Source organism: Labeo rohita, chromosome 19 (genome assembly GCF_022985175.1).
Source record: "Labeo rohita strain BAU-BD-2019 chromosome 19, IGBB_LRoh.1.0, whole genome shotgun sequence".
NCBI classification, from domain to species: domain Eukaryota; kingdom Metazoa; phylum Chordata; class Actinopteri; order Cypriniformes; family Cyprinidae; genus Labeo; species Labeo rohita.
In genome coordinates, this window is record NC_066887.1 from 26,572,265 (window position 1) to 26,599,694 (window position 27,430).

Below are 27,430 nucleotides of genomic sequence, written 5' to 3' on the forward strand. Positions count from 1 at the left end.
TTTATAAGCCATTCATGGATGACCGTCTAAATGTGTTGCAAGACATAAATTCAAATCCCCAATTAACACTTTTAATGATCACTTTTGCAAGACATCAATTTTATGTAAAACAATAATTTGAGACCTCAAGATTCATGTTGAAAAGGCTTTTTTAAAATAAGGAATCAAGTTACCCATAAACTTTGCATTTTAAAGTCGTCTTTGTCAACTGGCCATCTCATGTTGGGTTTGAAAGAATTTGCATACTTTCATTTACGGTTTGCAAAGCAACATTGAAAAGGCCTAAAACTAAAAGACAAAGAAGCAGACTTCAGGTAAAAGGCACACAAACATTGTTTTCTTAAAAAAGACATTCACATCCAAAAATGATGAAAATGTCTTTTTCTTGTTTATTTACTTAATATTTATATATATTTTTTTTACAAAATAAAAAACATTATGAAACAAAAAAAATGCTAACAAGTCTGTGTGTAAGGATTCGAGAGGGGAGAAAAGAAGCCATCAAACAAACATAGACTACAGTACTTGTGTTTTTATATATATATGTACAAGACAAGTTTATCCATTTAAATCTTTTTAAAACGCACAGTACAAAAAGAAAGTCACTGACAAAAGAAAAAAAAAAAAAAAAAAAAAATACCCATAGTACAATTCTGTCCATCAGCACTTTCCTAATAATCATATTACTAAAAGAATATATTTGGGGACAGAAGGTGGCGCGTTTCAGGGGGAGAATGACTGCAGGTATGACAGGAGGACAAAAGCTGTGGGAAAAAACAAAAAACAGGGTGGCCGAAGAAAAGTGACCTCATAATCCCATCACAAAGGAAAAACTTCAAACTTATGGCAAAACGTAGAGGTCAACAGTCGTGCCTTAACATAATCCAGTCTCCCTGCTATAGGAAGGGTGGTTAATGAAGAGGGAAAAAAAAAAAAAAAAAAAAAAAATCATCAGTATGTAGAAAATAATAGTCTAAGTATAAGGTGACCAGTGCACTTCTCACATCTGGAGAGTACAATAAGGCTCCAATTAAGAAATTAAAAGGAATACACATTGAAGCCTATTCTAGAAGTACAACATTCATTCACTGGCCACCCTGACGATGCAACTCGTTCATTCACACACACACACACAAAATAAACCCAAACGCAAACGCACACACATGCACATACACGCAGTACAGATCCAAAGCCTGTGAACTCACCTATACATTTTTTTTTTTCATATATCTATTTATATTTGGTAAAAAATAAACTTCACAACTGCACTAGCCGATTTAGAGTGATATCATCTTTTCCCAAAATAAAATTTGGTAAAAACTCATTGCAAGGGGAGAAACAGAGGAGGTGCATGTACATTTGGATTGCAGGTGCTGGTCAAGCAAGAAGCAGAAAGAAGGGAAAAACTGTAAGAAAGAAAAAAAACCAAACTTCCCTCTCTCCCTCTAACAAACCTCTCTTTTTCATTTTATTCATCAGTAAAAAGAAAAAGAAGAGGGGGAAAAAAAACTTAACATTTGTCCTTTTAGAAAACAGATCTATGTTACATATGCCAGAAAAGAAAAAGAAAGGGGTTTGGGGCTTATGTATTTCGAACACAATACAAACTCCAAATACTCAATACTCCGATCAAGAAGGCCTAAGTAACTATCCATATATTCGCGAGATCACGCTCCCCGTTAAGACTTCTCCCCCCGTGCCCCTTCTTCATGCGGCGCCTTACAGTGCTATATCTCTCATAGGACAGCGCCACCAGTGGAATGGGGTTGGTACTGCAGGGTGACCGTGCAGAGAGAGGAGAGGGAGCGCCGTGGAGGACAGAGAAAAGGGGGAGATATCTGGGGAGAAAGGAAAGGTTCCACTAATCCAGCCTTTGGAACACCAGACGGGGCAGTGCAGGGTATTAGTTGCCTCCCCAGTTGTAGCTGTTGTATCCCGACTTGTTGATCTGTGACTTCTGCTGAATGGAGGCGTTCTGACTGCGCTGTCCAGAGCCACTCTAAGAGAGGAAAATTCAAATGTGAATAAACTAAAAATATTGCATATTAAATATATTGCATATTAACATTTGTACAAGCTTTGGAAGGGAAAATAATTATTAATCATTTAAAAAAAAAATAAGTACATTTTAAAATCAAACATAACCAGCTTTGATTTGTGTAAGATACTAATTATTTAAAAAAAAAAAAAAAAAAAAAAAAAAAAAAAAAAAAAAAAACACACATTCTAAATTAAGCTTCGATTTGGAAGGGAAAATATAATATTAAAAACTTGCATTTAAAATATATTTAGATTTTTTATATTTAAAATACTCACATTTTATTTATTTACTTAAATTAGGTAAATTTTAAAACTAAAAATATTCTAAATTAAACAGCAAGCTTTGATAATTTAGAATGCTTTTTTTTAAGCTTTGATTTGGAAGACAACATTTTATACTTATATATTTACATTTTTATATTGGAAATATATTTATTTTTCATTTAAATATTTAATTAAAAAAATTAGGTACATTTTAAAACCACAGGTATTCTAAATCAAACAATGCAAGCTTTGATTTGTATAAAACAAAAATGTAATACACAAAAACAAAAAAACATTCTAAATTAAACTCTGCTTTGGAATGGGAAATCTAACATTTCAAATTTTATATAATTAAAAAATATATAATATTTAAAAATTAAAAAGACAAATTTCACTTAAATTTAAAAAAATAAGAATTAAAAAAAAAAAAGCATTCTAAATCCAACATGACAAGCTTTGATTTGTATAAAAAAATAAAATAAATAAATGTAAAAAACAAAAGCATTCTAAATTAGGTTTGATTAGGAAAGGGAAACAACAACAACTATTACTATTATTATTATTATTATTATTATTATTATTATTATTATTATTATTATTATTATTATTATTATTATTATTATTATTATTATTATTATTATTATTATTATGTAATTAATTAAGATATTTAAAATGAAACAAGCTTTTTATTTCCTGGACCTGACATGGTGCAAGCTCACCTGTCCGTCCTGCTGCAGATGGTGGTGGAGCATCTGAGAGTGGGGCTGCTGATGTGGGGTCAGGATGTGCATGTAAGGGGCTGGAGCATAACCCGCCGCAGCCGGAGGGTTGATGGGGCCACCGCTCCCAAGTGCTGAGGGCAAACTGAAGGAAGCGCTGGGGGTTCCTGTGTGGAAACCCTGCTTCTCAAAAGACTGTGGAGGTCAGATCAAGACACTTTTGGTGAAGTTAATCAAACAACGAAAAACATCTAAATTTTGACAAGCATGCTCACCTGCGTCTTTGTGTAAACAGACCCTGAAATGTCAGGGACTCCCGTGTTGCTTGATGTCACAGAGACACCTAAAGCAGAAAAGTCAAAAAACACAAAATGGTGATTGCTGAAAGCAGAAAAACATCAGTTAGCTTAAGACAGACTGACCCTATAAAGCTGACTTTCATATGATTGCAAGTATAAAACTGATAAATCCAATAAATGAACGCATATTTAAAAGACAGAAGCTCAGAAATGTTTTCCCCGTATAAAGGTTTTTGAGAAGACTCACGTTTAAAAAAGGCTCATTAACTGTGGCTCCACATTCTGACACAAAATGGTGAAAGTAGAGCAAGTTCAAGGCTAATTCAAGGCAAAAACTAAAAGAAAATCCACACACAGACAACACATCATGCAATCCGCATGAGGCACAAAATGGTACACAAGCAATAATAAAAAAATAAAACTTAAAACTAATCACTGAACTAACCCAAATGAGTTAAGGGTTTTTAGACTGAAAAAGTGTCTGAAGAAACACCAAAAAGACTGAAGAGTCAGAGAGGATGAGAAAATTGATGCATTAAAAAAAACAATGCTCTGCAATAAACCACAAGACCATTTAAAAGCAGATACCAAATATGGGCTTCATAGGACATTAGGCATATTACAGCAACATTATTTGTCGTCACAATATTCCCGATAAGGGTTTCAAAGTAGTCTAACTTGGTTTAAGCAAATCATATTCAATTAATATATGCAATTTAAAATAAAAGGGCACGTACACACAATTTGCTTTAGGGCTAGGCCATATAGAGGGGAAGGTAATTAATTTCTCTCATGCAAGTTAATTTCGATAATTATCACGATAAGTCAAATTTTTATTTATTTCAAGTTTAAAGGCAGATTTTTGCTCAAATGTGAAAGTTTTAAACTATTCTTTAATAAAACTATTCTTTATTAGTTTCTGAATCCTTTGCATTTTTCCAGTCATACCTTACTTGTATTTTTATTTATTTATTTATTATATTATATTATATTATAAAAAAGCAACCTCATTTTTATATGGTGAAATTTAATTATTCCGACTGTTTGAGGGTTTTTTTTTTCCTTTAACCATTTGTCTTCCGTAATAGCATACTTTTAAATCCTGAAATGTATTAAAAAAAAAAAAAAAAAAAAAAAAAAAATTATAATTTTATATTCTATTACCACCCCAATACATTTAATACATAGAAAATTAGACACAAATACCCACATTTCTGACACAATACCATGTTGCAGTTAGTGCTACCATACATACACACATACACAGCCTTCTGACTGTATAATTGCACATAGTGTCCCTCCAGTTTGTCAGCACTGTACGGCTATAAATGTTATTTGTGCTCCTTGCTGAATTCAAGCCGGCAATCAGTAAACACATAGTTTGAACTTTGAGCCGAGTGGATAAACGTTCCAAATGGCACGCTTCAAATGACCAGCGCTCTTTTGTTCTGCCTTTGCCGCATAAACATTATATCAAACACTTAAACATATTGTTAAATCGAGGAAGTTTAGATTGTGCAATAATTATCATTATCGATTTACTGCCCAGCCCTAGTTTGCTTACATTTATTTAAAAAAAAAAAAAAAAAAAAAAAAAAAAAAAAAAAAAGCACAGACTGCCACAAGTACTGTAAAACACAAATGTAGCCCAAAATCATCAAGCTGCCAAAATGTTCACAAGATGAAAAACCTATTAACACAAAATGATGCATAACATTTTCTTTGAGATGAATAGACAAATCTAAGAGACCACCACTGCTCTCATTTAAACTGATGTTTTACCTCATTAAGAGTAAAACTAGTCCATTTCAGAAAAACAAAAACTGCTACCCAAAAATTAAATGGCTCAAAATACTGAGGGGAAATTCCAACGATTCCACTAATCTATGCAGTGTTTGGGCAGTTTGCATCCATTAAGAAACTCTTTTTGAAAGTGTTGAAGACCGTCACCATGTTGGTGTTTCAAATCACAGGAGTAAAAACCCCAAAGTTCCACCCCAAGGAAAGAGAGACTTCCATGTCCTCCACCCTTCCTAGTGATACACCGTTTCCCGATCTCCTTCCATCTGAGACCAGACGGCATGTGACGACTTCGTCAAGCTTGACCAGTAGTAAGTTAGGAGCAAATGAGGGGAGAGAGAGAGAGCTTAAGAAAGAAAAAGGGAGGAGGAAAATGGGGGTTTTTGCGTGAGGCTGCACTCACCCACTCCGGGCCCGGTGACGGAGCTGGCGGGCTTGTTTTGCGCAGAAGCAGCGGCGGCGGCAGCAGCGGCTGCGGCAACGGCGGTGCCGTAGCCGCCCTTACAGAAATCCCCGCTCCCTGCCGAAGCCTGGCCCAAATCCTCATAGCCTGCAAACGGTCAGACACACACAGCCACAGCCCCACAGCATTAGACACACACCAGGCAGGGCCAGAGGGGAGGAGGAGTGAAGGGGCGGGGCATAGGGATGGAGGCGGGGATGCTGCAAGCTGGGGGAGGGGCCTAATCAGAAAAGAATTCTGGTGATTTAAGAATTTCAAAGAAGAGAAGGTAATGGAAATCAAGTGATGGAAATAAAACAGAACATTAGGACTGACGAAGATGAAGCTGGAAAACATCAACGTAAGAATGGAAAAAGTAACCATGAAAAGATGGAATGAAAGTTAATATGGTAGAAAAGAAAGAAGAAAAATAAGGACATGAAGAATCTGAAGAATGAGACTTTAAGAGACTAAATAAGAGCATAAGAGCAAAGGGATGGAAGGGTAAAACAAACAGTGCTCAAAAGTGGTGGAAGATTAAAAGCAAGCAGCGTGTGGAAAGCATGTGTGAACCCACCACCCTCAACCAAGCGACCTCCCTCCCACCTCATTCTCCTTACATCACTGGTTCCACAGAAACCCACCCATTGGCGGCACTTTGAAGTGCTTGCTTAAGCCTATCTGTGTACAAACCTTGGATTGTTTAAATGTCAGAGTTGGATTCACTAAATAACAGATGATTGGCCATCATATTTTCTTAAAATGTTCAAAGTTGGCCATATTCTTGATGCTGCAGATTGAATTCAGTCCAGGACACTCCAGTTCTCACTTGTTAAAACTACCCCACAAATAAGACAAAACAATTCCATGCAGTACAGTTGTGATTGCCAATGTCATCTTGTTTTGCAAAACCAAACTTCCAAGATGCAGTACTATGGATTACACCTTTACCATAAAATGCATTGTGTCATGTTTCAACTTCACAGACAAGAAAAATAAAAGACTTGGCCAACACAGGGTTTAGAGGTGACTGAGCTAGTTTAGTTACACGTGGCTTGAAAACTCAGCTATAAGACACAAGATTGCTACGAGACCTACTAGTTACTAGAGTGCGTTTTTAAACCACTTCAGCTAACAGGTAGACTTATTTTAGGAAGACTCAGCTGCAAGAATATCAATGCATCTGACCGTTTTTACTGCAAATGCTGCATGAACGTAAGAAAACGCATTACCAGTGCTGTATCCATGTGATCCATAACCGCTAGCTTGCTGGAAGGCCGTTGCTGACGCATTGACACCAACATTCACACCGTGCTGTTTGGAGGAGGTAGGAGCCACCTGGAGGAACATTCAGAAACAGTCCTTTAAAGTCACTGCAAGGTTGACTTGGCAACACTTGAGTCATGATGAAACAGAAGCAGTGACAACTTTTCTACTGTATTGTGACCAAACGCATCCAAATGTAATGGATTATAGAAGAAAAAAGTAGGACGGCGACCCATTTGAGATGTGTCTGTGATAATTTTCACAGGAAGATCTAGTTAACATTAATTAAATTACAGACAAAGGCAAGGTGAATTTACATTTTTTGCCAATAATCAGGGTTCTTACGGAAACTGTAAAATTAAATTCCAGAACTTGAGCACTACTTTTCTGATTTTCAAAGACTTCAATCAGAGAGCTCACTTATCAAAAAAAGTTAAATGGATAAATAAAAATATACTAATAAAACAAAATGGCAAAAATAAAGTAAAGCACTTGCAAAGTATTACTACTAAAGCATTACAAAGTATATTACATTTTTACTATAGTAATACGACTAATTTTCTTGAGGGATTTGTACTTGTGTATACTTTTTTCTTTAATAACTGTACAGCCTTAATGGTTTAATGTTTACTACCATTTAAGGGGGGACAAAAACAAAACAAAAACACCACAAAACAAAAACACAAAAAAAAAAAATAAATAAATAAATAAACAAAAAGATTCACAAAACTCCCTCCAAAATCCTAATCTGAAACAAGTGATTCGCGAACCTGCACCAAAGTCCCGATCTGAATCAAATGATTCACAACTCGCACTCCAAAGTTCGAGTCTTAAGCAAACAATTTGCGATCCACGCTCTGAAGTTTCAATATAAAGCAAAAGATTCACAAACCATCATTTCAGATCAGGACTCAGATCACACATTGTGAATCATTTGACTTAGATCGGAATCTTGCGCATCGCATATCATTTAATTTGTATAATTCAATACAGGAAATGATTCACAAACCCGTTCCGATCTAAATCAAATGGTTTGCGATACATGCTCCAAAGTACCAACCTGAATCAAATGATTCATGATACACGATTTGAAATCCCGCTCTGAAACAAATGATTTGTGATGCGCTATCCGATTGGAACACTTCGAAACCATTGCAAAATTCACTGTTTAAGTGATTCAGAGTTTTGAAAAGCTCAATTTCACCCATCACTGTGTGCTTTTTAAAATTACAAGTGACGCTGAAATTCAAAAATGAGTTCTTTTAATTTGATCTGGTTTTTGCTAGTATCGCAAATCATTTGATTTATATCAGGACTTCAAATCGCATGATCGCAAATCGTTTGAGTGGAAACATTCAAATGTGAAATGATTCATGAAACCCGCCGCCGCCGCCACCACTACTACTACTACAGATTGTTTTCTGACATTAACTGAAATAAGCAAAAAAAAAAAATAAATAAATATTTGTTAAAAGTTATGTTTTTTTTAATTTTGCGTAAAAAAAGATGTGCTTGTTTACTTTTTTTTTTTTCAACATTTATAAGCACTTTTCAAGCACCTCTTCAGCAATATTGCTATTTTTAAGGGGATTATAGGCCTTAAATTTCAAAAAGTCAAATTCAAGTACTTTAAGCACCTTATAAGAACCCTGTTTAAAGTCACAGCAAGGTTAACCTACAGCAACAGTGTAAAGGTAGCCAAATTCCACAGGAAAACCATGGACTTGGCAAAACGGAGTCATCATGACATTTTTTTTTTACTGTATTGTGACATGCATTCAAATATAATGGATTCTAAAAGAAAAAAGTATGACAGGGACCAGTTGTTGACTAGTTAACACTGATTTAAAAAAAAAAAAAAAAAAAAAAAAGGACAAAAGGTGTGAATTTACATTTTTTCGCCAATAATGTTAAGACAAATTTGAGTTAGAAAACCTAATTCTAACTTAAAAGCCTTCAGGCTGGGAATGTTCTATTCTAGATGCAAAAAGCAAATGCATTTTCCATGCCCACTCAGTGAGGAAGTTTAGGATCAGACATTGTGTTGACAGACATTAAACTTGAATTAATATGACTAGGCAGAAATATGTCCATGTTAGGTCATCTAATGCCAAATTTACACTACAATGGTGGCACAGAAGAGCTTCTGAAGTGGCAGTCTTTATGCAGACTGTTTAATGCTTCTTAGAGGTCCCATAAAAATTTATTCACACTGCTATAACAAATGTATACTTTGACACTAGGGTCCCTAACCCTAACCCATGGTCAAAGGAGGCATAATTTAGTCTGACTTTTAAGCTGCGCTTTGCCTTTACACTGAATTTTGAGCAGGCACAGAGCTGCTGTGTAAAAAAACACAAACTCTTACCGGAAACATGGCAGGGCCATACTGGAAGGTGTTGGGCAGACCGGGGACACCAGTGTAATAGGGCAGGCTGGTGTAGCTGTATCCAGGTGGAAGGGCTGGGTTGAGGAAGGGCTGCTGGGTGGTGTGGTGCGTTTGTGTCTGGGTCTGCTGGGGCTGGGCCAGTGTTGTGGCTGGGGCAGGAGACGAGGCGTCACCACGGCCGAACTTCGACAAGTCGCCAGCTAAGACAAAGAGTTGAAACAGCATTTCAGAAAATGCAGCATTTGGCTCAAAACCTTTAAGGTTCCCCTGAACAGACATGGAAACAAACCTGAGTGCATCTTACCAGAATAAGGGTTGCTTGTCAAACTTCCTTCCCTGCCAGTCAGCGCTGTGGTTGGAGTAGCAAATGGGATGCTATAATAGTCCTGCAGAAAGAGAAACAAACATATGCCACAAACAAATCGAGCACTGTTGCTTTTAGCTAATCAAACAGGAACAACCCCTCACCAGTGGTATCCTGGTCTGCAGCATCTGTAAGTCATCATAGCCATACACTTGAGGCTGCAGGACATAAAAAAAGGTTTGTGAGCTAAAACAATATACACGACTAACATGCTTCAAGAGAACAGAAGTGACAACTTCAGAAAAAAAAAAAAAACAAAACAATTAAAAAAAAAATGACAAACAGGACAAAACACTCACTGGGTATGGGTGAAGAAGGCCAGGAGCCATAATGTAAGGGTTGGGCAGCAAGGGAGGCACTCCAGGAGGCAAGTTTGGAGGTGCTTTCCCTGTTTGGAGGAAGCAGCATACAATCAAATTATGAAGTGGTTTTATCCCCTTGCATTAAGCATTTCACAAGTTGTTTTACACATCTCTATGAAAAGGAAAGGGATGCTGAACATGTCTGTACATCCTGAAAATTATGTTCAGCATCAGTTTATTACAAGAAACAGCACTTTTTTCTAGATTTTTCTAGACATTCTGCAAAATCAGCAACACCTATGTGTTACTGGAAATTAATATCACTTTGTGGGTTGGAAATAAGCATTTATGCCCATAGATTGTTGTAAACGTTTTGTCTATGATAACTGGTGCAAATACAGAACAGCTGCAAGGTGTTTAGTGAACCTGTTGTGCAGTACCCTGACCACAGGTTTCCTTCAAGCATTGGATGAACATTTCTCAAACAATTATATTTAAAAAATAATAATGTGAATGTACTAGGGTTGTGCCAATAGTATTGTGTATCGACAATGACCAGAGTTATCGCCAGTTGCTGATGCCTTTGATGATAGCACGACAATTATTGTTATTATCCATCAAAAATAGACTAGGCGCCTAACGTTAGCGATGCAGTGCAGAGAGCCGCTTCTGGGGCACTTCAGAAACTTGCCGAGAAGTGGATGGTATAAACACAAACGCACAAATCACGGTGAGCGGGAGGGGGTGTTTCGGGTAGGAAGCATGCACTCTGTAATTGCGTGCAGCTGCTGACGCTTGCAAAAGTGTGCAATCGCTTTCTTATGCGCGCTGTTTTTCCAGTTTTACTTTCACTTTTGAAATCGATACCGTTCAGCAATGAGGGGAGAGAATGGAAAAGGGGGGCACAGCATCTCGTTTTAGGGGGGACCGCCCCCCCCCTCACACCACAGACGTGTGCAGTGTAAATAAGGGGTGAGATTGATTCATCATACAGTGATTTAACTATTGTATTCACTTATGGTACCATGAGTGAATTTTAAAGTGCATAAACTCACACTAGACTAGGCTAGGCTCGTCAGTGATGATGTTCATTGATAACGTAATTGTTCTTTGCTCATTTTCTGTAGCTGCTCTTTAAATAACTAAGGAAATGTAAGCATTAGTAACTTACAAAGTTTCTATTAAATTGTCATGTTAAACACAATGTCATATTGAAAACATTAGGCTGCTTTTAGCCTTTTGCTGGTGTTGGTTTATTTGCCAGCAACAAAACTAAGTAAGTAAATAATTAAATAAATTAGCACAATATTATCGTGTATCTGTGATCTCACAGGCTGACAATAGGACGATATGAAAATTGAGCATATCGCCCAACACTAAAATGTACTAGAAAACTTTAGCACTTCTGACTAGAGGTCTTCTCGGGTCATAAAAACTGTACCTGACCCGAATCACTTCTTGCCCAAACCGGACGTGCATTATTTTTTTTAAAAGATAAACCCAACATGGGACAGAAAAGGAAAACTTCTAATTTCATCAGGTCTACGTGCATTTCTCAAAAATGAACTTAAGACAAACGCAAAACGAGGCTATGGATCCGGGACAGTTTAAAAGAATTCAGGTTTTGTCGGGCCCATTCAGAAAAAGCTCATTTATATTAATTAATTAGCTAATACCAAACCCTACTCGTGTCCGAGTGACTCGAAGTTTTGAATCCGAACCCGCTCGGATCTTGGGCTGGGGTTTGGGTTTTCAGATCAAAGTGGACCCATGAAAACCTCTACTTCTGACTGCACCCAATGCACACTTCCTCAGTAATTTGCTCAAGAGTAATTTTTTACATCACCGTATTCTTACCTGAGGCAGCTGTGCTGCGTGACGACGAGGCAGATGAAGGTGCTGCAGTGGCCAGCGCAGCAGATGATGATGATGATGATGACGCAGCGGCTGTAGGAGGGGCCATTGAAACCACACCAGCACCACTGTTCAATCCCATAGTCAGACTGCTGACCGGGCCCAGTGCAGACTGCGCAGAGACCGAACTGACAGATGAAGAGGGGGCAACGGGCCCGGTATGGGAAACAGGGGCCGCTGAAGTAGCTGAAGATGGTGGGGGAACTGAAGAAGGAGCCACAGCAGAGACCGACGAGAATGATGATGAGTGCAAGCTGGAATCGCCATCCACACTTGGGTGCTGGGAGGCACAGTGACAAGGGAAGAGATCACAGTGAGCAAACGAGAGAGAAACTAATTAAATACAAAATAATTATATAAACAGACAATTTTTTGAAGAATAAATCTTAAAGACTTAACAGGACTGTTCACCCAAAAATAAAATTTGTGTCATTAATTACTCATCCTCATGTCATTCCAAATCCGTAAGACCGTTTTTGATGAAACCCGAAAGCTTTCTGACTTTGCCTTGAATGTGGTAGTTGCGTTGCAGTCTATGCAGGGTCAGAAAGCTCTTGGATTTCATCAAAAATACAGTAATATTAATTATATACGATACAATACAACATTAAATTAAAAAAAAAAAAAAAAAAAAACACACACTGTTCTGAAGATGAACAAAGGTCTTATGGGTTTGGAACAATTTTTGGGTGAACTATTCCTTTAATTTTAAATGACCAAAAGTCATTAGAGACATATCAACTAATTATATTTTCACAAAAAGTCATGCAAAACAAAACTATGCATTATGGAAGCAGTCAATACTGATTTCACATTGCCTTCGCACTGTACATTTAGTTGCAAACTCACCAGCAAACCTGTGTTTGAAGTGCGAACTGAAGAAGGTGCCAAACTGCTCTGCTGTGTCGGGAGGGAGCTGACGGGAAACATGCAGTATTATTAGCATCTCTCTTATCCAGACAGACTAAACTGAAGTAATGCAAAAACAAAATGCAGTACTTATTGTGCTGAGGAGGAGCCAGTGAGCTTGGCGAGGCGTCTTCGTGTCCGAGAGCACTGAGAGGCGTCTGATTGGATGTAGTCAGCAGGGACGTAGGACCTGATGAGGGGTCAGCCAATGAGGATATGTTGGAAACCGATGGCGGGACAACCGATTCGGACGCCGGTTTCACAGGCACTGCAGAGCCTGCTGCAGCTAAGAACGATAATGTGGTAACACTTTACAAGAAGATTCATTAGTTGTCATTAGTTAACTACTTATGTTAACTACAATGAACAATTATTTTCATTAGCTTACATTAACAAAGATGAATAAATACTGTAATAAATGCATTGTTTGTTCATTGTTTGTTCATGTTAGTTATCACATTAATGAACATAAACTAATGGAACCTTATTGTAAAGAGTTACCAACATTTTATTTGCATGATTTATGCAGCTTGTTTATAAGAAGAGTTATAAACTATAATAGTGTCCACACCGATTTAAAAAAAAAAAAAAAAAAAAAAAAAAAAAAAAAAAACACATTTGGTTTATTATAAACACGTGCTGTAGTAATGTCATCTTTCGCTTTAGATGCTCAAGCTCTTTAAAGCTAGGTGGATTCTGATTAATAAAACTTGAAACTTATACCTTCCAGAGATTGTGACGTCTGCATCGAACTGAACCCATTCTGTAAAGAGAAAATGTTTTGCTTAAAAGCAGCATTGTTTTCACAAAAGAGTACACTGATAAATGACTCCGCACTGACTGTGTTTAGACTGACTCTCACCTTGGACTGAATGTCCTTCTGTGGTGAGGACGACACAGAAGGAGGGTAGCGCCGTGTCTGGCTGGCTCTTGGCTCATAAAGCTCCATCTGACTGGGGTTGGACAGGGCCGTTGCTTGCTCACTGTGGACAAACCAGAAAAATAAATAAATAAATAAATAAATACATAAAAATCAACAATCTATGATTGTGTTACTGTTAGGGCGGCATGTTTAATCCAAATAAATCTGTGACTTCATTGCGCTAAGCCATATCATGATTTCAAAGAAGGATATGTAATTAAATAAATGAGCTGTATGCTTTGTTTCAGACAGGAGAACCTCAACGCAGCTCATATCCCTGTACATTTATGGAAAGCAACATGCAGCAACCATCTTCTCAAATTATAAAACCCTTGCTGTCATACTAAGAATCTTTAAGAGATTCCTGCAGTTTTCCACCAAAAAAAAAAAAAAAAAAAAAAAACCGTTTAACATTAAAAATGGAGGGAAAAAGCAAACATAAATATTAAAATATATTTTAAAGTAGTATTAAAATACAATTTGTCAACTGCATTTTGTTTAATATTTTTATTTTTAAAATTTTAATTAATATTTTATTATTGCAGTTTTTAATTGTTGTTATTATTGTTATTAATATAATATCGATATACAATTGCACATTTTGGCCAAATAACAGAACACAAAACCTGGTGCTTTTATTAAAATAAAACAATAAAAAAAAAAAAAAAAAAAAAAGAAAAAAAAAAAAAAAAAAAAAAAAAAATTATGTGCAGCCCCAGTTACTGGGCCAATTTTATCCTGTGCTTGAAACTATGAATGCATTAAAGGAGAAGTCCACTTCCAGGACAAAAAAAAAAAAAAAAAAAAAAAAAAAAAAAAAAAAAAAAATTACAGGTAATTTACTCACCCCCTTGTCATCCAAGATGTTCATGTCTTTTTTTTTTTTGCAGTCGATAAGAAATGGTTTTGAGGAAACCATGTCAGGATTTCTCTCCATATAGTGGACTTCAATGGTGCCTGTGAGTTTAAACTTCCAAAAAGCAGTTTAAATGCAGCTTCAAAGGGCTCTAAACAATCCCAGCCGAGGAAGAAGGGTCTCATCTATCGAAATGACTAATCATTTTCTAAACAAATTGACAATTTATATACTTTTTAACCTCAAATGCTCATCATCATCTAGCTCTGTGTGAACGGTGTATTCTGGTTCAAGACAGTTAGGGTAGGTCGAAAAAATCCTATTTCCTTTTCTCCTCCAACTTCAAAATCATCCTACATTGCTGCAGAAGTACAGACCCAGTGTTTACAAAGTGAACATTCAAAGATGACCAAACTCTCTTTACAAAAAAGGTAAAACAATGATGTAGGATGATTTTGAAGTTGAAGAAAATTAGATTTTTTTTTTTTAGAAAAAGACCAATCACGTCGCTAGATAAGACCCTTCTTCCTCGACTGGAACTGTTTAGAGCCCTTTGAAGCTGCATTTAAACTGCATTTTGGAAGTTTAAACTTGGGTGCACCAGGTTTTTCTTTAAAAAAACAATTTCTTTACAACTGAAGAGAAAAAGACATGCACATCTTGGATGACAGCGGGGGAGTAATTTATCTGCAAATTTTTGTTCTGGAAGTGAACTTCTCCTTTAAGATAAAAGCTTTAGTCTGGCAACCTTACTCAGAGATACTCACTTGCTAGCACTTGTATAAAGGCTGTTCTGGCCTTGGTTGCCTGGTGTCGTTGTGGCAACAGCTGCCGAGGCATCGTACTCAGGAAGCACCGGTTCAGAGCCGAACTGTAATGCTCCAAACTGCAGGTTGAGCCCGGATATATCCGCAGAGCCTGGCATCTCCACTGCTAGGGCTGGAATCTGCAAATCACAACAACATTTGAGTAAACAAAGTTGATCAGTCCTATTATTCCCCCAAAAAGCAATGCAGACCACAACAAACTAGAACAATTATGACCTTGGTTGTGATGGAAGCCCTCTTCTTCTGCTGTTTGAGCTTGTGCTGCTGCAGGGGGAGTGGGCTGGATGCCTGTGGGTCAGCAGGGCTGGAAGAGTTCTGCTGACCTGGTGTGGGTCCCGAGGGTTTGGAGACAGGGGTGGTAACTGCCTGGGGCAATGATGATGATGATGGGGTGGACTGAAGAGGCAGGGTGGAGGTGGCAGAAGCAGGTGTGGCTTTGTCCTGCAAGAAGGCGTCCATCATGGAAGAGGAAGTGGAGGTGGGCTGGTAGGGCTGCCGTTTGGTGAAGGGACTGTGTACAGGCTCCGTTTGAGGTTTCATATCTGCAGACACAGAGAAAGAATAAAACTTCACAAAGAGGCTTGCAAGATCATAGAACCGATTCAAACCATGTCAGCCCTTATACCGTATTGCCCCAGGGAAGTGGGGCTGGTATCCCATGTAGAAGGACCAGCATTGGGCGGGCCACTGTGTGAGTGCTGGGCTGCTAGCTGGGCCAAAGCCTGGGCCGTCTTAAACTGCTCCAGGAATTGAGAACCAGTCGTGGAGCCTCCAGTGGTTCCTTTTGGATCGCCAACATCACCAAAACCCTTACTGAGCATGCTCACCTGAGGAAAGGACAATTAGTTTAGGTAGGGTAATGTTTAATTTAAAACCAAATTCCAGTTCTGGAAGCTGATTGGCTGTATCTGGATGCTGACTGGACAGTAATTGGAAATTACTCAAAGGCTTGGAGCAAAAAAAATAAAAATAAACACCAAAAGGTGACATACACTGTAAAAATATTTAATTCAATCCAAAATGTATTAAGTTAAACTTAAACTGTATAAAATATGGACATAAAACTGCTATGAAATGACCTATGTGACTTCATTTAACATTTTGCTCACCATGCTGTGCTGACTGTAAGGAGCACTGGAGGAGGACTGGGACAGTGATGCTGTCTGCTTGGAGTTGCTGAACACCAGAGACTGAGACAGAGATGGCGGCTGTGAGCCTTCAAGCGAAGCAGGCTCTGCCTCTGAGGAAGAGGTGGGAGGCGTCTTCCCCAGCAACACCGCCAGATCAATCCTGAACATCAAACATTCAAATGTCAATTAAGTTCTCATATGCCACGACTGCTGCACATGAACAGACATTCAGAATTAGGTTGTGAAAAACTAGACACACCACAGCATTGTGGTATGAACCTGCAGTGTTGAATTTGCATTCCTTCTAGGTATAGGTATAGGTATAGGTATAGGTATAGGTATATATATATATATATATATATATATATATATATATATATATATTTTATATATATTTATATATATATATATATATATATATATATATATAAAAAGAAACTTGATAGTGGTGAGTGTTCAAATATTTTTTTTTTATTTTTTTTTTTTTTTTTTTTTTTTTTTTTTTTTTTTTGAACACTTATTCAGCAAGGATGCATATAACTGATCAAAATGTGACAGCAAATTCATTTGTTACAAGATTTAAAATTCCATTCAAATAAATGCTGTTTTCTTTTGCCACTCATATTCAAACAATAAATAATTTAATGAAGCAGTACAGCTGTTCAACAAAACAGAAACATTTCTTAAACAAATAGGCATTAGAATGACTTCATGTGACACTGAAGATGGGAGTAATGGTTGCTAAAAATTCAGCATATTCACTATGAATAAACTACATTTCGAATTATATTTAAAGGGGCAGGTCACCTAAAAAAGAAAACGGTGTCATCATGTCGTTCCAAACCAGTAAGAACCAAGTTCATCTTCAGAAAACAAATTCAGATATTTTTGATGAAATCGAAGAACTTTCCCACCCTGCATAGACAGCAACGCATCTACCACGTTCAAGGGCCAGAAAGGTAGCAAGGACATTGTTAAAATAGTCCATATGACATCAGTGGATAAACCGTAATTTTATGAAGCTAAAAGAATACTTTGTGCAAAGAAAACAAAACTAATGACTTCAAGTTCGTCTCTTTGGTGTCAGTTCACGAGTTTCACAACATGTGTGGTGCTGCTGATGCAAGAGACAGTGGTTTGGGCCTTGAATGTGATAGTTGCGTTGCTGTCTATGCAGGGTCAGAAAGCTCTCGAATTTCATCATAAATATCCTAAATTGCATTCCGAAGATGAAAAAAGGTCTTACAGGTTTGAAACAACATGAGGGCGAGTAATGACAGAATTTTAATTTTTGGGTCAACTATCCCTTTAAATTAGCCATTGGCATACCTCTGTCCAGCAGTAATGGTGACATTCTCCTGTGGAATGGGCATGGACGCCACACTGGAGGCAGTGAATATCTTGGTCTCTGACAACTAAATAGAAAACAAGAGTTAGATTTGCTGAGCCTTACATTGAAAAGCAGGTTTGTGGTCTCTGTTCAAATACTCACATCCTCATTCCAGTCCTCCATGCCCCACTCTTCTGTGGCAGTTCTCCAAGCACCTGTTACACACACATTTATCTCACTTACAATGAACACAGGTGCTTAGCACACAAATCCTTCACAAAATAGCCAGTGTAAAACTCACCAGGGGCCGAGTCAAATTTTCGAGGATAGTTTGTTCCCTCTCCACCTGTAAACTCCAGCCCTGCGGAAAAAGATTCATGTCAGAACACCAACTCCTACATATGCTTTTTAAATGGACTGTGTACTTCACCCTGAAGAAGTGCCAACACTGTCAGGAACTGGAGGAGGGGTTTACAAAAGACACTTATGGTATCACTCACTGTTTCCATCCTCGGGTTCCAGGTTGCCTGTGTTACTCCAAGTGCTGCCGCTTGAGTAGCTTTCCTCTGTTTGGGCTGGCTCAGTGTAGTCCGCTGGGTTAAACGTACTAAAAAAAAAAAAAAAAAACATTTTAATTTGAGGGAACATTGAGTGAATGAGGGAGGCAAGAAATAATGTCAGCAGCCATCAGTAACAATGTGCAAAAATCACTCCAACAGTTCCACTACGTCCTAAAAAAAAAAAACACTCCTATGTCATAATGCTCTAAATGCAATTATTCCAAACACGCAAATGTGTTTTTGAGTCACTCTCAAACCCGGAATCCAAACCACTGGAAACTAAACATGTGAAGCTCAAACTCTGATGCGTTCTTCAATAACTAACTAATCGCTATAAACCCTTTCATCCTACACAAACAAAACCAACACACTCAAATGTATTTTAACTCACCTCTCATCTCCTGACAAATCATATCTGGGGCCCTTATCAATCTGGCTTTAGGGAGACACAACAGGGAGAATTACAAGCAACTCAACACAAGCAGAAAGACGGGCGTGCATGGTGTACACAAACATGTGCTCGAGTGTATGCGCGAGACAGAGCGATGGCAACCATCATGCTCACGTCTATTACTGGTCAAACCACCCCACCTGCTCTACAGGCGGAAAAGCATAAGACAATGCTTTGGAATGAAACAGAACAGCTAAGCTAGTGGTGTGACTTGCCAACTCGAACTAGGCTCAACTGGTACTCCGCAGGTTCAGAGGCCAAGAACTGAAAACCAAACATGCAAAATCCAAAAGCACACTTCAAACCAAACAAGCGAAAGAGGCCAGTTAAGAAGCCTGACTGCAAGTCAAAGAAAAGGGACCAGACGGCCTTGACAGTAACAGAAAACCAGTCCAGGGGTGTGATATGACTAGATGATAGACTACTGAATATTGCAGTAAAAAAACTAAACTAGAGGCTTACAATGATATTTGGGGGGGGGGGGGTGAAGAAAATATATAAATGCATCATGGTTACTGTCAGGGGCAGGCAACAAATCTACACAGAAAATCTATACCTTTATTTTTACTAAATGACAATCACATATATACACTTTGAGGGGGGGAAAAAAACCTCTTAAAAGAATGGTCCAAAGTTATTCCCTTAATAAATAGTGGAAAAAAACCCTGAGTAATCACAAATCTATTCACTCTAATGCAACCCTGGACCACAAAACCAGTCATAGCACGGATATAATTGCAGAAATAGCACTTAGTTTTTGCTTGGTAATGGGCATTGCTAAGAACTTCATTTGGGCAACTTTAAAGGCGATTTTCTCAATATTTTGATTTTCAAATTGTAGTTGTATCTCGTCCAAATACTGTCCTAACCTAACAAAACATACGTTATTAAAAAGCTTATTTATTATCTCAATTTCAAAAAACTTTACCCTTATGACTGGTTTTGTGGTCCTGGGTGTCACACACACACACACACACACACACACAGCAATAAAACAACTATCATAAAACAGTAAAAACAGTCATTTGTTGTTTCTGAAAAGACTTATGCTCATTTATAAGTCTATTTAATCAAAAATACAGTTATACAAAAAAAACAAAAAAAAAAAAAAACAAACAACACTAATACAATTTAAGGGTGTGTTCACACTTGTAGTTCAGATCATTTGGTTCATTTTGTCTGGACCAAAAAGGAAAATTATACGTCTGGTCCTGGTCCACTTAGCGTTCACACTGGCATTTTTGTCAGTGAACCTAAAGGCATAGTGATACATTCACAACCTGATTGGTCAGGTTGAATGGCGTATATTTTGTGACGGGAACTCACCGAAAACCCCAAACCAAAGGAAAAGCTGCATTTGAATTAAAGCGGCACTGCGGGTGTATGACATCAAGGTACCCATTCAGTGATCAGTCTGTTCAGCCCTGCTTCAAGTCGAATACACCTAATGCCATCTGCTGGACTAAGCGCACTCTATGTTACATGTATATAATTTTATTTTCACCACCTGCAAACTCACAAAGAGCTCATAAAAGGCACTTTACCTCCTCGTTGCCCCACATTTGCCCTCTACTCATTTTGTTTTGGATACACTGCTTGTTCCCTTCGTGAAATCATGTTGCATAGGGTCACATCTTGTCATTACTTTCTGTTTTTGGTTTGTTCAGAAGTATTTGGTCCGTGTTGCATTCATATTTCATTCGAACCGCACCAGAGTTAGTACAGAAAAGCAGACCGAGACCCATCTTTTTAGCGGTTTCGGTCCGCTTAAGTGCGCACCAGGGTTCGGATGGCAGTGTTCACACTTAGTCAAATAAACCGCACTAACAGAGCAATCGCACCAGAGTTTGTTTTAATCGAACCAAACATGACAAATGTGAACACACCCTAAAATAATTTTTTCGAATTTTAATGCATTTCCATTATGCTAATATGCGGATTTGTTGCTAAAGAACCATTTATTATTGATGTTAAGCTGCTTCATATTTTTGCGGAAACCATACTGTTTTAGGACCATTTTAGAGCATTCTTGCTGAATAAAAGTTGAGAATCTACACTTCAAACTTTTGAATGGCAGTACTCTATTCCTGAGGTAATTCAGTCCACTTCTCGTTACATGTTTACAATGGAAGTGAAGCTGCAGGTATAAAACTTGAGAGCTTCACTTCCACATCATACCGTTTTAACAAGCTTGCTTTTTTTCTAAGCATAAAGTGAGAGCAACAGACATTCCCTACACTCTGAGGTGGCATTTTGATAACTGCAATACAAATGACTCAAATTTGTAGAGGTTGACCTTTCTACCTGTATTTCTACCGCCCACCCCTAGTTGCCATCAATTTAGTGAACTCCATCATCGACAAGCCAAAAAGGCATAGCACCAAAAAGCAGCAAATACACCCACAATAGCTCTTACTTACCTGGTTAAATTTTTGCATAGAAAACACATTGAAATCTTTAAGGTTTGCACATTATAATTGCACACACAGTCTCAAGATAAGCACAGCAGCAGGCCTTAAACCCAGCAGGTTGGACTCAACAGAACAGCTTTCTCTGTTAAAAACTTGCGCCATACCTTCAACAGTTTTTGAAGCGCAGGATTATGAATTATAGATAGCTGGATACGATTAGCATTTCCCAGAATCTGGCATTCTGGGATGTCTCTAGAAAACATGCAAAAAGAGAAAAAACCTGAACTGAGGCACACAAACTTACCCCATGCCCTGAGCTGAAAACCTCCCTCCTCGTCTTCCAGCTCCACCTGCAGGACAGAAAGATGAAGCCAAATCAAAAGCACCAAGCATTTTCATTTTAGTTAATCACTATCAACAGTAGTACTTACCTCTTCCTCTACCTCTTCCCCGACGGCCTCGCTCCGTTCCTCTGCCTGCAACTCCACCTGCCTTGGCCCCATCCAACCCATTTTCCTGTCCACGGACTAAAGAGAAGAAAGCAAAGAATGGATACACAAGAAAGATAAAATACACAAGACAGGAGAGAGGGAATAAATGTAAACACTGTCCCTTTAAGACTGCATTAGGACTACTAATAAAACCCACTCCTAGAAAGAAAAGCCCATGTTGAGAAGCCATGTGACTTCCCAGAAGTCTCAACACATAAAGCACAGAAATAGCTGCATTAGGGATATGCAAGCTTTATATTGAGGAAGGGTAAAAGCAGCCTCCACTGTAAAAGCATCAGAAAATTGATTACCCAGAGCCAAGAGCAACAAAATGCTTGGCAAACTTACACGTTATGATTAGTACTACTGTGCATTCTCATTACCTTACTTTGACTGGGCAGCCCAAGTTTCTGATTTAAACGTACAAGTGAAACAAACTTTGTAGATCGAAGGAAGACTAACAGTTCTCAAAGTTAGATTATAAATATAACCACAAGACTTGAGTCTCGAGTCACAAGTGTATGAGCCTTATGTTGCTCTCTACCTCAGACTGTGGCTGAGAGAGAGTATCCGGTAGTAGCTCAAACTTTCCTGTGGCACACACTGTCCCTTCACCACTACAGAGAGAGCAGTGAAGGGATTGTGGTGTGCTGCAATCTGTCCTCAGGCAGAGAAAAAGCTGTCTGCAGACTAAGAAAGTACAGTTCTCCTAAAAGGCCCAAGGAAATTTTGCATTTTTAAAAAATTAAATGCTTCATTTAATAGAAAAACAGTCGCATGAAGTGTTTCAGATTAAAATAAGTAGCATCAACAAAAGCATAAGTAATATCTCCACTCACACTCTCGCCCACGGCTGGCTCCACGGCCCCTCCGCGGGGCCCCTCCTCTGCGACGTGCCACATCTCTTTCTCCTCCTTTCTCTCGGTTCTCCTTCCCTTCATCTCCTCCATCTGTCTGTGCGCTTTCCTTCTGACCTGAAACTCCTTTCTTCTTTCCAACCATCTCCCATGAGTCCTGCAAAGCAAAGGGCAAATATAACATTAAAAAGATGGATGGAAAAAACAGATTTGAGAAAGAAGAGTGAACTAGGTCTGACTAAACATTTCGATAAACAGTTTAAAACACTATTGTTATAATTATATTAAAAATAGTTTTTAATAACTGAAAAAAAAACAAAAAAAAAAAAAAAAAAAAAAAACAACCAACAACACATTAGGTTTAGTACTTCAACCTTAAAAACATGAGGTTGAAGTACTAAACCTAGTCTAAATCTATAAGTGTAACAGAAGCATAACCAACATAAAATAAAAGTTAATAGAAACACTAAAACAAATTGAAATGAGAGCTGAACAGAAAGCCATTTCAAAATATATTCTAAATATTATATAGTATATAAATACTATATATTTGGGCTTTGCAATTTCTCTTACAAACACAAACCTTTCCACCTCTAAACTCAAGCCTGAACTCACAGTGTCAGGGCTGCCCTCCAACAGGACATTGATGGCTCTGTTGACGTCTCCATTGCAGTCGTGAAGCGCTATCATGGACTCATCCTGATCCTTTCCTGTGATGTCAACCAGCTGTAAAAGAGAAAAGGAGCAACAAGAAGCATGTAAAATCCTGCAAATATATGCCATATATTTAGAAGGCAACAAGATAAAACAGAAGTGGCTGATGGAAACACTGAGTGACCTATGAAGTGTCTGAGCTTTATGTTGCTGTCTATCTCAGAGTGCGACTGAGAAAGAGCATCCGGTAGCAGCTCAAACTGTACTCTGGCACAGATGGTCCCCGTCAGAGCTACAGAGAAAGCAGTGAGGGAAACTGTGTGTGCACCGAGTGTAAGTGACCCAGAATGAAACTGCAGGTAGAAGCACATCGGAAGTGCAACTGAAGCTAATCAAACCATTCGCCAAAACAAAGAATTTCTCTTTACTGAAGGGACTATTTGGTGGAGGTAAAGCAGAACCTGACATTATTTTCTTGTGAGTTAACTTTTGACATCCCTACTCACCTGTTTGACCTTCTCTTCAAAGTCTGCATCATTATGGTCCGAGATCATCTGCGCGAGTCGGATCTGCTCAGCGGTGGCCTGAATAAACAAAGAGAAAATGGTCTGATTCCATAACAGTTGCGAAACATACAGCAATGAATGTCAGCATCAATTAGGAGTATAACACAATCCCAAAGCCAGATCTATTAACAGCTAGCACAAGCACAAACACTCTTGCAGTAAAACATTATAAAGAAAAAGTGAGGACAAACTCATTTTTGCAGCTAACATTCTTGCATACGCAAAACTTCTGAAAGGAGAGTATTTAAATTAATCATACAGAGTGATTTACCAAGGTTAGTGGTAGTCAGTTTACTTGTCATTATGGAAATGCACTGGCAGCGTCTGTTCTTTAACTCATGCACTGTCAGTAAATCACTTGCAGAACTATCCACTCCCATCAGTGCTTTTCTGGAATTGGTCTCTCATGCTAACATGCCATTTAGTAAATCTGGCCCTTAACTCCTTAAGATAAAAACATATGTTTTCAAATAGCTATACATTTTAAATGAATGTGTATGACGGTAGTTGGTTAGCTTGTGTTTGTTGCACTTGTTCACAGAACAAATGTGAATATTTACCAATGAGCTGGCATCTTGTATATATTCCAATATGATCAATTCTAATACAACTGCCTGTTGCAGTTGCATTTAAGGCTAAATTAAGACTTTTATGTCTATTTTCACAGGTAGGGCTTAGATTAAGCCAGGATTAGGCATACGGTAAATTAGAACATTTAAATCGGTCTTTTAAACGTGCCTTAGAATAAATAATTGCTGGTGTGCATCTTAATGCAAATCAACAGCACTGAAATTTTCATGGTCAAGACAGTCTGGGACCAAGCTTAAGCCTTCTCTGTGTAAGATGTTTTTAAACAAAATTGTGTCTGCCCCCCCTCCCACCCGAGCAGGCCAGAATACAGCAGAGGAGAAATAGGTCAGGCTTAGCATTTGCTTGGGCATAGATTTATGATTTATTCCTAAAGCCCGTAATTTAATTCATAAGAACGAGTGACAGACTGCGGTGACTCAGAACAAGCGTCTCAGACTGACGGATGCCACTGATGGAAATGGTGGCCAGCAAAACTGCAAACAAGTCGAGAAAATAACTGACTATGCAATGACATCACTTGCCACTTAAAGTCACATAACCGATTTGACTTATTTTTAGTTTTAAGAACACATTTTAACATCCAAACGCTATTTAAGGACATTGTTAAAACGGTCCATGTGACATCAGTGGTTCGACCGTAACTTTACTAAGCTACATGAATTTTTTTTGTCAACCAGTGATGTCAAATGGACCGTTTTACACATGTCCTTACCACGTTTCTGAGCCTTGAACGTGACAGTTGCACTGCTGTCTATGCAGGGTCAGAAAGCTCTCAAATTTCATCTAAAATACATTAATTTCCGAAAATTAACGAAGGTGTTACGTGTTCGGAACGACATGAAGGTGAGCAAATAATGACAGAATTGTCATTTTTGGGTTAACTATCCCTTTAAGATCTAGTTTTTATAACACTACACTACTGTTTTTTTTTAAACTATCACTTATGCTGTTTACAGTTTCTGGCCCAACTATTTCAACCAAGTTTTTAGGTGGTGATGTGTAGCCAGTTTTTTGAGGTGTGGGTTAAAAGGTGTGGGTTAAAAGGTGTGTCAAAACATATCCAATCACTACAATTAATCAATACACCCTAATGTTTAAGAACTTACCTGGGGCCTCTGCTTGTGCTGTGACTGGCTCTGTGTCTGACCCTGCGTCTGCTCCCAGTTGCCCCGGGTCCGGCTTCCGCCCACTGAAGTCATCATTTACAGTATATACAAATAACAGTATTTACAAAGGAATAACGCCTTTAAAAGAGAAACAGATAAGAGAAATGTTACTGACAACGTGCCAAAAATAAACAAGAAACCAAAAAAACATCACATGGTCTTGACAAGTAAATTTACGTAAAACATGCATGCAAACAAACACGCGACACCTTGTGTAGCCATTTTGATGAGCCAAAACTGGAAGTAAACAACGTCACATGCCTGACGCACTGGCCATACAACGACGGCACAAGTTTACCAGAACACCCACAGAAATTAAATTCTAGGAATTTCGAAAGCTTTGCGCAAATATATTAACATGAGCAAGTGCTGTTTACAAGTCCAGCTGCAACAGGTCAACCATGTATGCGCTTCCGGGGCTCAACATTCTTAGTTTATCGTATTTCTCAAAATAAAAAAAAAAAAAAAAAAACACACACGAACAGAACACCGCACTGCTTGATATTTCGACAAAACGACAACAAAAGCTATCCACCTGATGCAAGTTGTGAAATATTGCATGTGTGGTTATGCCAAACAGCCCACCTTAGCAGCTCTGCGCATGAGGAAATGCAGGGCATGTGGTGGCCGAAAGCAACTGCGCACTTTATAACGCGCACAGAATCAGCCAGCGTGACAGAAACACGCGGGACCAGCCGCGGGAAAACCGTGCTTTAAGGGACAAAGCTTCCCCTTTAACGGCCTTTGAACGGGGAGAGGGCGAGGATGTAAGCCAGCTGTCAACTGAGACCATGTTGGAGACGTGAACACAATCACACAGTCCATGGTGCAAGTGTCAGGACGTCATTTCATATTTCTTGAGTACTCACACTATTCCTTACAGTAAATAAAACGTAGATAACGTAACTACGCAGATGAACAACAAGGAAATATCTAGCAACAGAAGCACATACAAGGCATTCATTTCCATGCATTAGAACATAAAAAATTACCGGAAAGCATCCAATCAAACTGTAAAATAAGCATCCAACAGGTAACCTACATTACCTGTGGTGCTCTACATTAGATCTACATTCTGGGAATCTCATTTTTAACTTACCGGGTAAAAAGTAAGCAAAACTGTAAGCTATTAAACTTAGTTAATAATAGAAAAAAATCTTTTGAGATGGAGTATGACTGATAAGTCCAGGCGATGGGCCTTGGAAAAGCAACTCGGTATAAACTCAAACATGCAGATCTATCGATACGATATGAACACATACATGCCGTTTTTAATATTCTCAATAGCTTGTTGATATGTTAAATAACATAGACGAGATTTGGATGATGGGTGGCTTCCGCTCTGTTCGCGTTTAATAACCTCATGGCCGGTTATCGGGCATCATGATGCTGCTGCTGGCCAAAAATTAAACTTTTCCGGTTGCTAATCAGCTATATGTTCTCTCAGCATTTCTCAAAGATTATTTGGGTAAATTGTTCGTTAGATTAATCGACATGATAATATTTTGCGTTTGCAAAAGTGGAAGGCACACGCCCCCCGGGGTGAGGCGCACTCCCGTCGGTTCACCTGTATACTCGACACCGAGGCTTCACCGAGGCCTACAGGCCCCGAATGATCAAAATGAACAACAGGCGAGGTACTAACCAAAGACCCGGCTGGATGTCAGAAATGTAGAGATAACGCCGACCGACGGAGGCTTTAATATCGACCTCCTAATCAGACGGAAACAAAACACGAACTCTTCGCGTCCTAAATCGATTCCCCAACGCTGACAACAAGGCCGAACCGACTCGCGCAGACAATAAGCGAGAGACTCAAAATTTACCTGTTTCTCTTCCACACTGACACCCGGATCACCGCGTCACGTGGTTTATCACAGCCACTGCGGCTTCACGCGCAGAGCTCAACC

General features: G+C 38.5%; 1 protein-coding gene across 5 annotated transcripts; it reads right to left on the reverse strand.

Annotated features, from left to right (window-relative positions):
• Nucleotides 1-925: 925 nt before the first annotated feature.
• ubap2l (ubiquitin associated protein 2-like) lies at nucleotides 926-27,397 on the reverse strand. 5 transcript variants are annotated; one of them, XM_051136062.1, is made up of 30 exons: nucleotides 27,347-27,397; nucleotides 25,461-25,598; nucleotides 23,704-23,781; nucleotides 23,159-23,269; nucleotides 22,526-22,700; nucleotides 21,627-21,722; nucleotides 21,500-21,545; nucleotides 18,725-18,769; nucleotides 18,274-18,380; nucleotides 18,075-18,134; nucleotides 17,936-17,988; nucleotides 17,773-17,858; nucleotides 16,423-16,603; nucleotides 15,939-16,140; nucleotides 15,530-15,855; nucleotides 15,254-15,432; nucleotides 13,571-13,691; nucleotides 13,432-13,471; nucleotides 12,799-12,994; nucleotides 12,649-12,715; nucleotides 11,743-12,079; nucleotides 9,883-9,971; nucleotides 9,688-9,741; nucleotides 9,524-9,605; nucleotides 9,199-9,419; nucleotides 6,797-6,902; nucleotides 5,526-5,672; nucleotides 3,299-3,366; nucleotides 3,024-3,218; nucleotides 926-1,999 (listed from the first exon to the last, which is right to left on the reverse strand). In XM_051136062.1, exons 2-30 carry the CDS (start codon nucleotides 25,554-25,556, stop codon nucleotides 1,904-1,906), a joined length of 3,660 nt encoding a protein of 1,219 aa, XP_050992019.1. In that variant the 5' UTR covers nucleotides 25,557-25,598; nucleotides 27,347-27,397; the 3' UTR covers nucleotides 926-1,903. The 5 variants fall into 5 exon arrangements, with proteins under 5 accessions (XP_050992019.1, XP_050992018.1, XP_050992020.1 ...); XM_051136061.1 differs by lacking the exon at nucleotides 27,347-27,397 and adding an exon at nucleotides 27,166-27,336; XM_051136063.1 differs by lacking the exons at nucleotides 18,725-18,769; nucleotides 27,347-27,397 and adding an exon at nucleotides 27,166-27,336.
• Nucleotides 27,398-27,430: the final 33 nt, after the last annotated feature.

What these genes read in the sequence shown, in the direction of transcription:
- ubap2l (XM_051136062.1), bottom strand. Translation starts at nt 25,556, where the DNA reads ATGATGACTTCAGTGGGCGGAAGCCGGACCCGGGGCAACTGGGAGCAG. An exon ending in CACTTCCCTGGGGCAATACG is followed by an intron (nt 15,856 to 15,938) that starts GTATAAGGGCTG and finishes CTGTGTCTGCAG; the next exon opens with ATATGAAACCTCAAACGGAG. An exon ending in CTTCAAACACAGGTTTGCTG is followed by an intron (nt 12,080 to 12,648) that starts GTGAGTTTGCAA and finishes TGTGCCTCCCAG; the next exon opens with CACCCAAGTGTGGATGGCGA.